This window comes from Dryas octopetala, chromosome 9 (assembly GCF_963921425.1).
Source record: "Dryas octopetala chromosome 9, drDryOcto1.1, whole genome shotgun sequence".
Taxonomy (NCBI): Eukaryota; Viridiplantae; Streptophyta; class Magnoliopsida; order Rosales; family Rosaceae; genus Dryas; species Dryas octopetala.
The window spans coordinates 6,914,695-6,927,623 of record NC_141374.1 but is presented as its reverse complement, the minus strand read 5'-3'; the positions used below and the strand labels follow the sequence as shown (position 1 = coordinate 6,927,623).

The following is a 12,929-nucleotide window of genomic DNA, read 5'->3' as shown; positions in this document are numbered from 1 at the left end:
TGTAATTACACATCAATATAATTTTCCAATTCTTAGAATGACCAACTGATTGCATATTTTGTAATCAATCCTCAAAAAGTTCAATTTTTAAGCACGATAATTAGTAATGGAAAACTCCAAAAGACGAAGGCACAAATATACCACAACTGAAAAATTAACGAAAGAATAGGTAAATAGAGAAAAAATGGTCAATCCCATGAAGCCCATGTATCAAATTGAAGGGACGGTAATATGTAGGCTTTAGATATAAATAAAAGTTTAAAGTCCATTATTTTAGTGTTGATATTATTTCGTTGACGTAAACACATCAAAATCTGTATTGGGCCCAAGTCTCATTTATATCGCAATCCGTGTTGTGATCGAGGTTGTGTACCTCAACTGATAATTTCAAATTGCTTCATTTCACTTGTGATGGTAATTGATTTAGTGACCTAATTTATTAGACTAGCCTAAACTACATTTGCACAATCTTAGGTTGTCTGCTTCCACTTTTAACTGATTCATGTCAATTTGTGACTGATATCAATTTGTGGATTGGAAACATCGCCATGTGTTGTGTGGACTCAAGTTTTGAAACTCATGGTTTTGAACACGAAGGCAATGTTAATCACAGATTTGATGGGTGAAGCTCAAATTTTGAAGATTTTAAATTCAGAGGATACGTGAGTAGAATATACAAAATGTGCGGTTGTAAATCTTCTTTGTCAATGTATTATTATATGTAGTGGTCAATGTATTATTAAAGTGGAGTTTTAACTTTCATACGTACCATAGTTTTTTCGAAAGTATTTCTGCAATAGTGTTGCTATTTGGATACCTTTTTTTTGCACACCCCTCTTAAAAAAAAAAAAAAAAAAAAACCTCTCAAGAGAAAAGACCACCTAGCCCCTCCCCTCTTTCTCTCTCTTTCTCCTTCCCTTACCCAACACACCCCATCCCCGTACACACACCCCCTCCTCTCTTCTTTTTCTTCTTCTTCTTCCTCCCACCCCCACCCTTTATCTTCTTTTTATTTTTCTTCTTCTTCCCCCCACACCGAGCCCTTCTCTCTCTTTCTTTCTCTCTTCCCTCCCTTTCTCTCTCTAGCTTTTCAACCCAGCCACCCCGTACACACTCCCCCCCCCTCTCTCTCTCTCTCTCTCTCTCTTTCTCTCTCTCTCTCTCTAACTCCTTCCCTTTCTCCTCTCTCCCTTTCTCTGTCTACGACCACACACCCCGGCGACAGGAACCCAACCACCCCGAACATCCAAAAAAAAAATTTGCAAGTGGTTCGGCGGCCCAGTGCCGAAACCAGTAGTTTCGTTCGGTAGGTAGCCACCGAATATAATAGGATTGTTCGGCGGGTACCTACCAAAAAAAAACCACCGGTTTTGGCACTGGTCCGCCAAACCACCTGCATTTTTTTTAGTTTTCTTCTCCGACGAGCTAGGTAGGTTGGATGGTCGGCATGGTCTTGGCGGCTCTGCATGCATGTGCGCAGGTTGGGTGGGGGGAGGAGCGAGGGAGGGGGTGGGGTGTGTATGGAAAGAGAGAGAGAAGAGAGAGAGGGAAAGAGAGAAAAGACAGGAAAGAAGAGAAAGGGAAAGAGAGAAAGGAAAGGAGAGAAGGAGAGAGAGAAAGGAAGGGAAGGGTTGAGCAGCCCTTGTCGGCGATAGGGGTGGCTGAGGGAGGTATTAGAGATGGGGTGTGTGTTGCTGGTTTTGGTTGGGAGGGGTGTGTTAAGGGTAATTTGGTATTTGGGAGAGGTGTGTGTGAAAAAATTCAATTGTTGGAAGAGTGTGAGGGTGTGAAGTGAGAAAAAAATGAGAAAATGAGAAATTGTGTGCAAATAGCAGCACTCTTCCACAAATGTTGTGACCAATGTGCATTTGAGCTTATATTAAAGACTTTAGCACTTTCCCAAAATGCATATTAGATTGATCATAATCTTTGCAGCGATTGTGCTCTATAGCAAGGTTTAGTGAATTCCTATAATCCTATTTAATTTAATTGTTTGGACCGTTTGGTGAATTCATCCTCAAGGACCACGAAAGCTTATAGTTTCACTAACAAATTCAACCGACATGCAACACAAGTCATCTTCAAGGACCACAAAAGGAGGACTGGAAACATGTACATCGCGAACGAATCCCAACCAAGGCTGTGAACTAAATATTTTCCTATGGTCTTAAAATCATTTGTAAATTTAGGGAAATGGGGATTTGGTAGTTCTAAGGGTTTTAGGTAGTAGTGTTTTTATCCTCTACCCGAAAAAAGGGGTGCAGAGGATTATTAGAGAGATTTAATTATAAATTATTGCCAACATCACTCAAATATAATTGACTTATCCAAACTATCACACATGAATTCTCACTTACATTTACCAAAAAATTACAAAAGAATTCTCACATAAAATCTCATGATTTCAAGAAAACAAAGCCGAGGCAAAATGCAACAAATGATTTGTCATAGAAAAGAAAAAAAAAATGAAAGGCTCAATTTACCAGTTCTAGTGTAAGCTAGCATTTACAACAGCATATCAGACAGATTAGCCACAAACAATCATATGTGACACAATGAAATAAGCAATAAAAATCCCTAATGTTTATCCTCGTCTCGCACACTCTTGAATACTTTCTTCCCGCCCAACTCAAATATATAAAATCTTCCAGCACCCACCCTGAAATACTTTCTTCACAACATCAATATCCAGCATCTCTAGCACCTAATCTCGTATGAACCAGCTTTGGTGATATAGCGAACCCACTCAACAGTGTTGTATCCACTCTTCTCCCATACCTGCACAAAATCGATGAATTAATGCGACATTTTATAGAGAAGGCATACCAGTGCTGACAGGGCCGGACATTACCTTGAGAAAACGGACACGTAAACCAGACGCTGTAAACATCGGAACCTGTATAAACAAGGAAATGAATCACCTACTTTAAAGAGTGGGTGGGGAGGAGAAAACAATATTGAATGCCATAAAATCTAGACATACATGAAAATGATATTAAACACTTTAAACTATGGATCAGAAAATGGTTCATCTATTATGTTAATCAGTCTAGACATTATGCTTGCTAAAATCCAATCTACATTACCAGATTTCACCGGCCTTCTTTAGCTTTTGCATCTTTTGCGTCTATTTGTGCTTCAAACTTTGATGGGATTATCACCACAAAACGTCTTTCACCCCAGCCTTATCTGCTCCAAATCTTCCATAAAATTTTGAATCCAAAAAGTTTGGACCATCTTTAAAAGCACCCCTGTTTAACCCTAAGCCCAATGTCAATCCGGGCCCAGCTCCTTCAACCTCTGAGCTGGACTGGGTGTTTTGAAGCCCCTTTTCTCCCTGATTATCTAAAATCTTTTAATAATAATTTCTTCCTTAACTCGGAAAAGTTTCCCAGTGTCACCTCCTGACTTTCTATTGCCCAGAGGTATAATCACCTTTTGAACACACAAGATTCAGATCATAAGTCTATCTCTCTATAAGTTTTTATTTGTCTCTTTAACAATTCCACCCCAAGACCCAAAGCAGAACTCTCTCCCCTAGGGCTCTGATTCTTCCATATTTCAAACAGCCATTGCTCTAAAAAAAGAAATCACTTCACAGTATTCTTGGCTTCTAGGTTCTACTTTTATATATCTACTGCAACAATTCTTGTGTATTTCAGACTGTCAAATTCACAAGTTAGTTAACTCTACTCCTCTCTGTCTCTCATCATTTTATTCTCATCATCATTTAAGTTTGTCCCCATGAAGGTAAAATCCTAGGTCCGCCACTTAGAATAGGCAACATACTATAGACACCGTCTATGTAAAAATCATGAACAAAACACAAGCGAACATCTCATTTTCTCGAATGTGAAGAAATATCCAACTAACTTAGGGATAACAAACTTTGGAAGGTGAAGAAAACGGCTTATATAATTTCTCTGTGTTTCAGATGGATATAGAATTAGTGAACAGGACTGCACAAATATATCAAAAGTATTAGTTGATTTATATAAACCTGTCAACTGATTTTTTGGGGTTCGGGCTATAGAAACTGATCAATTATCTTTAGGTTGGGTGCTCTAATTTCTTCACTCTTCATCAAGCCTTCTAACACTCTAATTTGTAGGTCCACTAAGGTTTGAAAATTGAAACATTAAATTGAACTAAGATATAAAAAAAAAAATTAAAAAAAAAAAAGAACAATTAGGTACACATGCAAAGATCAATTTACATACAACTGGCACATTTTATTCAATTTTTCTTTTTAATTTCTTCAATAATAAAACACTACCTAAGCAGGTGAAGGTGACCAGCTAAGATTAACAAATAAATGAAAACAGTACCACCCAATTGTCATAAACCTACTGGAATCAGTATTAATAATTAGTTAGGCACCTGAAACTCCATCTGAATTGGAGGTCTTGTCCAAGACTTCTTTTCTGTCATCGTGGAAATCAGTTCAACTTCTGCACTCAAAGTTGGCTCAGTTTGTCCTGGAAATTTTCTTATCCTACAAAATGGCAAAAAAATTAATTTAACAGAGTGAAAGAATAACTATAAAACACGTGTGATAACAAATTTCAGGCAGACAAACGGGCTCCTATATGTTTCATATATTCCAGACAGATTTGCATACTCTGAACCCAGAATGGTAGAACCTCCCCTAACCCCAAGTCCCCAACCCCCAACCCCAAACCCAATCCCACCCTTTTACACCTAAGTCAGTGTCCATGGGCTAATTAAAATAAAAATAATATAGCATATCTTTTTCTAAGAAAAATAATGTTGCAAAGATTCAATAAATTAAATAGAGACCACAAGATTAGAATTCGAAAAATATTAAGTAAACATACTAAAACACTCACTTCCAAACCAAGCAATCAATAGAAGCATTGTATTTTGCTCGACCAGATGTCACTTGAAAACTTGTTTTTGCTGTTTGTTTTGGCACAGGAATTTTGATGACAACCCCAAGAGCGAACATTTTTGCACCGAAAACACTCTTTACCTGAAGAACAGTAGTGCATATAAGCTATTTTCCAAATCATGGACTTTCGAAAGAGAGCAACCTTCAATACTCAAAGTAGCAAACCTTAACATTAACTTCAATGCGAGTTCTACCAAGCTCTTTAATTGTAGGCAATACACGGAATGGAAGATTCACACCCTCAGTAATACGGTACCTACGACACATATAACCAACCACAGAAGCAGGCCTTATTAATAAAATTAATGGATAAAACAGCACTGCTAAGAAAGCAAGACAATTTATCTGGTAATACAAAAAATTCAACACATGAAAAAAGAAAAACAAAAAATTATAACAGTGATATCAGTATGTGGAAGATTAATACTAGCAGTCTCGCATTGCGAATGTATGAGATTGTGCACTGTAGAGAAGGTATTAAAAAAATTGAACAGAACTCTATAACAGCCATTAAGGACTTATTGGTGATTATCACCGAATAAAACTCTTGTGTGACAGAAAAAAAAAAAAAGGATGGAGTCAAGTTAGGAAGCATGAGTCACAAACCAACCACCCCTCTTTATAAAATGGTGTAGAAGATATAAGTCAGAACACCAGATGATACAAGAAGTGCATAATTGACACTCTTTGCCATGGTGAGCCTCATATTAAGATCCAAGTTATCCCACATTGTCACATTCGTGCTTAATGAAACACAATATGGGCAATGAGAAAACAACATTACCATGATGTGAGCAGAAGAACTGAGCACACTAAGAAAAACTTTAAGTCAAAGCATAAATTAGGCCATTAAAGGATGTATGAGCTTACTTCATCAATTCAAATTCACCATCAGGTGGCACAAAACTAACAGTCTTCTCTGAGTTAAACCTCGTCAAATTTACACATTGATGGAAAGTAACATCATCAAGCTCGATAGTTTTACCACTGCAAAATAATAAAGTAAAAATTAAAATACAACCTTGCACTGTCATAAACCCAAGTTACTAATTATGAGTTATTTGCAATATCATGACCAAGGCCAAGATGCAATGCTCAATATACAGAACAACAGAACTATAAAGGCAGAATAAAAGGACACTAATAATAGATTGAAAGTATAAATAAAAGAAAAAATAAATAAGATATATTACAAATGACAAATCAAAATAAGAGTTTAGATCTACATCTAATAGAGATTTGATGACAAATAAGAAAGGAATAAGCTGAAATAAAAAAATAAAAAAAAAAGTAGTACTACGTATAAATCATGATGTGCATGTATGCTTCAGCACAGATAACTGATTCCATATCAATGTAGAACAAAGAAACAAATATGACTTCAGCATATAGCTTTCAGCACCCAAATGTTGTGGTGCAATCTTGGGTATGGATTTAATTGTGGAAATTCCCTAACAAATGGTATTAGAGCTTTGGTTATCTTGACGAGATCAACGGCAAACATTGAGATTGAGAAGTTTTTTTTGCACAGACTTCTGGTATTAGGAAGACAGGTAATCTTTGTTCCCATGGGCAATGAAAGGTGAGAAACAGGCAATGTCGGAAACAAAACTGCTATTAAGCTGGGGTTTGAGAAGCAACAAGTATAGCAGTGGTCCTTGAAAGGAGGCAGACCCATAAGGATTGAAACGCAAGTTCGCAAGGGTGTGATATACTACCCATGCATATTTCTAATTTCAAAGGAATGAAAACTAGCATTAGGAAGCAGATTTGGTGCCTTTAGAGAGATGCGCCAAAGAAAAGTCGTGGGCACCCAACCCTCCAAGGAGGCGGAAAAGACTTTGTATGATCAATCAGTGGTTAATGTGAGGCGATTGATTAGTTTCAGGGTTGCTATTTGTACGCTCCAAATTAAATTCAGTGTTTATGTGTATTCTGCTTTAGTTTATTATTCATATTCTATTATTGTTTTCTCTGTTTGGTTTGCAACTAGAAGTATGGAGTTAAGTGTAGAAATTCCCCAACACCAAAAACATATGCAAAAGTTAAAATGCTCTTGTTATTCAAGAAAAGAAATGTCCCAGGATCTCATATATAGTTCAGTAGTGGTTCACTTAAGAGAATGGGACCTACAATTTCAACATAAAAATATTATAAAGGTTTATTATGACATAATCCCATGTGCTGCACTAATAAAATGAGCTCTATTTGTTTTTAAAGGAAAAAGTGATTGGTTAAAACTTAAACAATGTCAAAAGGAACCACTAATTGAAAACAAGATACTAAGCGAAAGAGGGCTATTAAAGTTTAATATAAACAAATACCATAACTGCATGGTGAGCCATTGAGACACACCTTTTGGTAGGACGGGATTTAAGTTGTGACTCTTTCTCAAGGCCAATTTTATCATTTAAGCCTAACTTCAAATCAGGCATTCCAGAGAGGAAACACTTCATAAGAATCTTCCCAGTTACATCACAGCGCAGAACGCTACCTATAGTTACCAAAATTTCTTATGAGAAACCAAACAGACATTGTCTATAAAAAACACATCTAAAAGCACTTTCCCACCTTTGGATGACATAAGAAGATTTACACTTTCCACAATATCCAAGAAGACCTGTATCGAGAAAATGTTAAAAATCTAGTAGAATGTCTAATAATGAATATAAAAGAGAAGTCAGAAATATCTAATTCACCTCATTCTTTTTATAAACAAGGCCCTCTCTCCGCCAACCAACAGCACCTGTAACTTGTAGAGTTGCATTAGGGACAGGTTTATCTGTAGGCTTTTTTTGGTACACAGTTGAAAACAAAAAACAAATATTGATCAGAACCTAATATCAATACACATGAAGAACAACTAAAATCTTCTGTATATTATTAGAGAGGAAGAGTCCTAGAGGGGGCATACACATTAGCGCAATCACAACCTTAAACATTACAAACATCTTACCTTAGAAGAGAATGGCGAGCGCACTCCTTCCTGCGTGATGTAAAGCTTTAAAATTTCTGGAGAAAGATTCTGTGGATAACCAAAATCCATAATTTCTGCAATTTCAAGGTGGATACTGACTATTCAGACATTTATATGATGAATTCTAAACATAAATTTATATCTGACATTTCATTGTAGAACATTGGTTGACTAAAGATAAACGTAATCACAAGCAACAATATAGCTGCAAAACAGATACAAACACATATCAGAATTAAAAACTGACATAAAGAAAGCATGCATGCATTTGCACATCATAGTTAACAAGCAACATAATGGATGCATGCATGCATGAATTCAGAGCTGACCCTAAACGTTAATGTTAGTCAATTCAGAGCAATGTTAACATAATGTTACTAATCTCAACATCATTTTTTTCCGTAAAGCTGAATTCAAATATCAAGATCACAAATAATCATAGAGTTCGCTATCCGTGATTGTTGGTGTTGTAATTTTGGTGCTTGGTAAAAGGCGTCCAGACAGCCAGGCTAATCACCAGGCTAATCATTATGGTTGAGCTTCCCTTCACCTTCTTTTAAGGTTGAGCTTCATGATATTCTCATACAAAGATACCAAGTCTAGAATTGAGGGCATCAAATGAAACATACACCACCTACTAACAAACACTCCCTGTGCATAGTCTTGTGTGCAAAATTGCACGACAATTGTTATGTCATGCCATATTACACAGTTCCACCGTGCTGGATTGGAATTATTGAGCATACAACTGAAAACAGTCACATGTTCTTGTGCACAACAGTATTGCAAATAGCAGACCTCATCATATTCTAAGAGGATGTTGTGTAGGGTAACTAGTTTGAAATCACACCACAGTCTTCTAGATTGAGTTTATCTATTTTTGTGCACAACAGTATTACAAATAGCAGACCTCATCATATTATAAGAGGATGTGGTGTACGGTTGAACTAGTTTGAAATCACACCACAGTCTTCTAGATTGCAACTAAAGTTTATCTATTTTTGTGCACAACAGTATTACAAATAGCAGACCTCGTCATATTATAAGAGGATGTTGTGTAGGGTTGAACTAGTTTGAAATCACACCACAGTCTTCTAGATTGCAACTAAAGTTTATCTATTTAAACAAAACTCCTTGCTTATTTGGAACATTGTTGCGTGCTATGCTTCCCCAATTCCTTTTCTGCTCCTCTACTTTTTGCCTTAATTGTGAGGTGAATTCAAAAGTGTGAAGCATATATAACAGTTTTGTATACTATACAACTTCTATATATGAATGAACACAGTTGAGTTAAATTGTTGAACAATTACATACCGTCCAACAGCTCATAAATCAGAACAAAATTGTTACGAATTGCATCTTCATCAAAAGCCCCACCAAAATAAGATTTGAACAGTGCAACAGCCTGCAAGAAAAATACCAGAATCATCTACCACAATTTAAGTCTATTATTTGCAGGTTTACATCACATATGGTCAAAAATGCATTACGGTTCCATGTCCCCCAATCTCAACTACAAAGGTGGGCATTACTAGTATAAACTTGCCTATAGTGAGTGAAAAATATGTATGGGCAGATTGTTAACAAGGCTGAGTACACCCATTGACAGAATCATATACTTGCTACATTAATGGAATTTTTTTTAGCATTACTGTGCAACAAAAGAGAAATAAATATAAAGTAAGCCATTGAAATATAAGAGAATATCATGTAAATTATTAATAGTTTTCTAAGATTGTACCACCCCACATCTAAACTGATACAGGTAACTGACATACTCTTTTCCCCCCAAAACACTTCGTTTATCCCATTTGCATTGATACATGACAGGAACGTTATTTCTCTAATTGACTGGTAAGAGATAACCAAATAATGATGGTGATAGCAGAAAAACTGTTTAAGATATTTTATTATCAAACTAATTCAAAATTAAAATAAAATAAGTATCAATCAATACTTTGACAGTATTAGAGTGTTGAAATTGTGCCAGCTACTCTTTGGAAGAGAACTATGATATCAAGATATTAAAACAATTGAAAATTTATGCTACTGTTAGTCACACATAGATTTCCTCATTCCATAGAGAAATGAGTTCTTGTTATTTGTCATCAAAGAAGTCCATTCATCTCTATAATGTCATTAGAATTATTAAGAAATTTTGTGACAGGATAAGGATTCCTTTAGTAGCAGGAAAATCTATGGATAATCTCTGATGACAAGAATAGCAAGCCACAATATTAAAGCACCAGCAAGAGAAAAAGCAAGACTTGATGGATGCATTCCACATAAACATCAAAAAATGAAGCTTGTAAAAGAACTCTTGAACTGCTCTGATGCAGCAAAATTTTTCTGAATAATAACTTAGAAGTGAAAATGTGATATAAGCCTTCTTGAACTTGTTTAGCTAACAGGTAACCAAGTGTCACGAAGATCCTTACATCAGAGCATCAACTTAAATTAAAAATCCCTTACTGATGAGAAAAAAGTGACAATCAGATATTTGTGGTTGTATAAAACCAGCAATAATCAAAGATATAGAGACTTATTCAGTAGAAAACATTAGTTTCCAGTTCAAAAACTAGCCATGCCGATAATCAATACTGAAAATCTTGAATTCTAATTTACACAGGAAAAGGAAATCTGCATAAACTTTAAATGAAAACATCCACACTACCTCAACAACAAACTTAAATGCACAAGCTACATTTGCATTGCTGCTGACTACAATCACAATGTAAACATTGCTGATTCTCATGTAAAAAAAAGAGCATCCACCAATCTGCCGCACAGGACATGTGCCAAGTTCTTTTGTTTGCATTATATGCATCCGGAAAGCATCCACCATGTTTCCCCTGAAAGAAATGATAAAGAATTATTACACAAGGTAAAGTCAATAAATGAATTTTTAATGACATAAAAATGTATCCAATGACAGATAAAGATTACCAACATGGATGGCTCAAAGACATGCTTACAGAAACAAAGACCTTTGACAGTGAAAATTTTCTACAAAGGCTTAAGAAGGTACCCTTCCCACCCTGACAATATTATTTCTTGCACTGCCCTACACAATTTTAAGTGAGCTTGGAACCTACCCCAAACCCTCCCTGTTGCCTTCTCAAAGGCGAATTCAGAATGACACCTTTCTACACAAGATCAACTTAAAATGCATTACCATCATAACGACAGTAAACTTCTGTCAACAAAAGGATCACTCACTACAGGAACCACCACTCCAAGTCACATGCCGCCAAAAAGGTTTTGATAGGTCCACTCTTGATTTTCACTATCAACTGTTTGATTAATAGCCCTTTCTAAAAAAGAGAAAAAACTAAGTTTCATTTTATACATTTACTGCATTTACTCATTTTTTCCTTGTTAACATTGATACCATAAATATCTTCAAACATTAGTACATAAAATTTAGTTATACACAGAAAACCCAAGTATGTACCTGGGTGTTAGCTCAGAAGACAATAAGTGTATTGTGGTAGAAAGTAGGCCCTAGGTTCACTTCACATGACACAGAAAAAATCCTTCTATGGAAAAGCATTGGACACCTGAAGGTACTTAATCTTGAATCAATTCTACAAACTGACTCAGAAGACCTCACCCTTATTTTGCAGACTATTTCATATACTGACATACATGAAGAAAGAACTATATAATATCTTTATAAAAAACCTGGGAGAAACCGATAGTATCTTACAAAAAACCTGAAACAAAGATAGCCAATGTTGATGAAAAGATTTTCATCAATACACGATACGTTATAGTCACATCTACCTAAAGCTAAAACACCATTAATTTTGTGATGAGTGCCTAACAAGCCTCACCCCCCATCTATATGCAATGTTTTACACCAGAAGCAATAGACAAGTATAAGTTATTGTACGTTCACCTAAATCTTACAACAGTTAAACCACGAGCAAAACTCACAGAGCCACTGATTAACTGCACAAATATTAAGAACAGCAGCATCTAAACCAACATTTGTATCAAGAATAACAAATAAAATTATGTATCATTTCCCACTTTCAATTTAAATTTTAATTATCTCAATTCTCAAGAACGACATAAGCACCATGTCCCATATAAATTTCAACAATTTACACAAACCTAGATATATTAAAGCACAAACAGAGATACCAATTGACCAAAAACCTTTTCACAATAGATAGAAGTAACTTTCAGGCCATACCCAGATACAGTAAATCACAAATATATACATGTAAACAATATTACAATGATATATACATATAACCCATTTCTCAATAACATTAAATTAAACAAATTCACAGTACCCAAAAGCTGAGAGAGAGAGAGAGAGAGAGAGAGAGAGAGAGAGAGATTACCCAACATCGTCACGATAGAGGCGGTTGATGAGAACGTCACCTCGGAGGTTCAAGAAGTAAATGGCGGAAGCAGCCACCGGCATCTCTGATCCAGCGGATCAAGACCCAAATGAAATGGACGGTGGCGGGACTGGGTCAGCTATCAGATCTGCGAGATTTGGGAAAGGACGGCTGTAATTGCCAAACTAGAGCATCTACAATGGTCTCTGGTACTTGGTGTTAACTGATGATATCTTAGGAGTTTTGTTGGTGAGTGAGCAACGCAAAGCAAAGGATTGCAGCCTGAAAACAGAGAAGGCGAACTTGTGTTTTGAATGAAGAAGTCGCGCAGTTGCAGTCAGAGAAGTTGGTCTTTCTTTTCTAGTTTTCCATAATTGTATTCCACGCGTGGGTGCCCGTAGTGTTAAAACTTAAAACCCAACCTGTAAGAATAAATTAAAATGAACAAAACTTGTTCTTTATTAATAAGCTCAGCATATAACTTTTTTGAGGAAATTACAGATTTAGTCCAGTTATTTTATACTTAGTTCAATTTTGGTCCACAATCTTTTTTAAGTTCTGTTTTGGTCCACTAATTGTTTCACTTGTTCAATAAAAGTCCAGATTTGTTTTCTCAAATTTGGCCTGCTTTTTACCCTATCAAATCTCACCCAAATTCAGCAAATATATACTTGTTTTAAAGCTA

General features: G+C 35.9%; 1 protein-coding gene across 1 annotated transcript; it reads right to left on the bottom strand.

The window, feature by feature from the left end:
- Nucleotides 1-2,333: 2,333 nt before the first annotated feature.
- Nucleotides 2,334-12,625, bottom strand: LOC147273507 (Clathrin adaptor complexes medium subunit family protein). The gene is made up of 13 exons (XM_086257690.1): nucleotides 12,245-12,625; nucleotides 10,564-10,741; nucleotides 9,204-9,294; nucleotides 7,869-7,963; nucleotides 7,612-7,701; nucleotides 7,484-7,532; nucleotides 7,268-7,406; nucleotides 5,783-5,899; nucleotides 5,078-5,168; nucleotides 4,851-4,993; nucleotides 4,381-4,495; nucleotides 2,852-2,896; nucleotides 2,334-2,778 (listed from the first exon to the last, which is right to left on the bottom strand). Exons 1-13 carry the CDS (start codon nucleotides 12,325-12,327, stop codon nucleotides 2,698-2,700), a joined length of 1,317 nt encoding a protein of 438 aa, XP_086113816.1. The 5' UTR covers nucleotides 12,328-12,625; the 3' UTR covers nucleotides 2,334-2,697.
- Nucleotides 12,626-12,929: the final 304 nt, after the last annotated feature.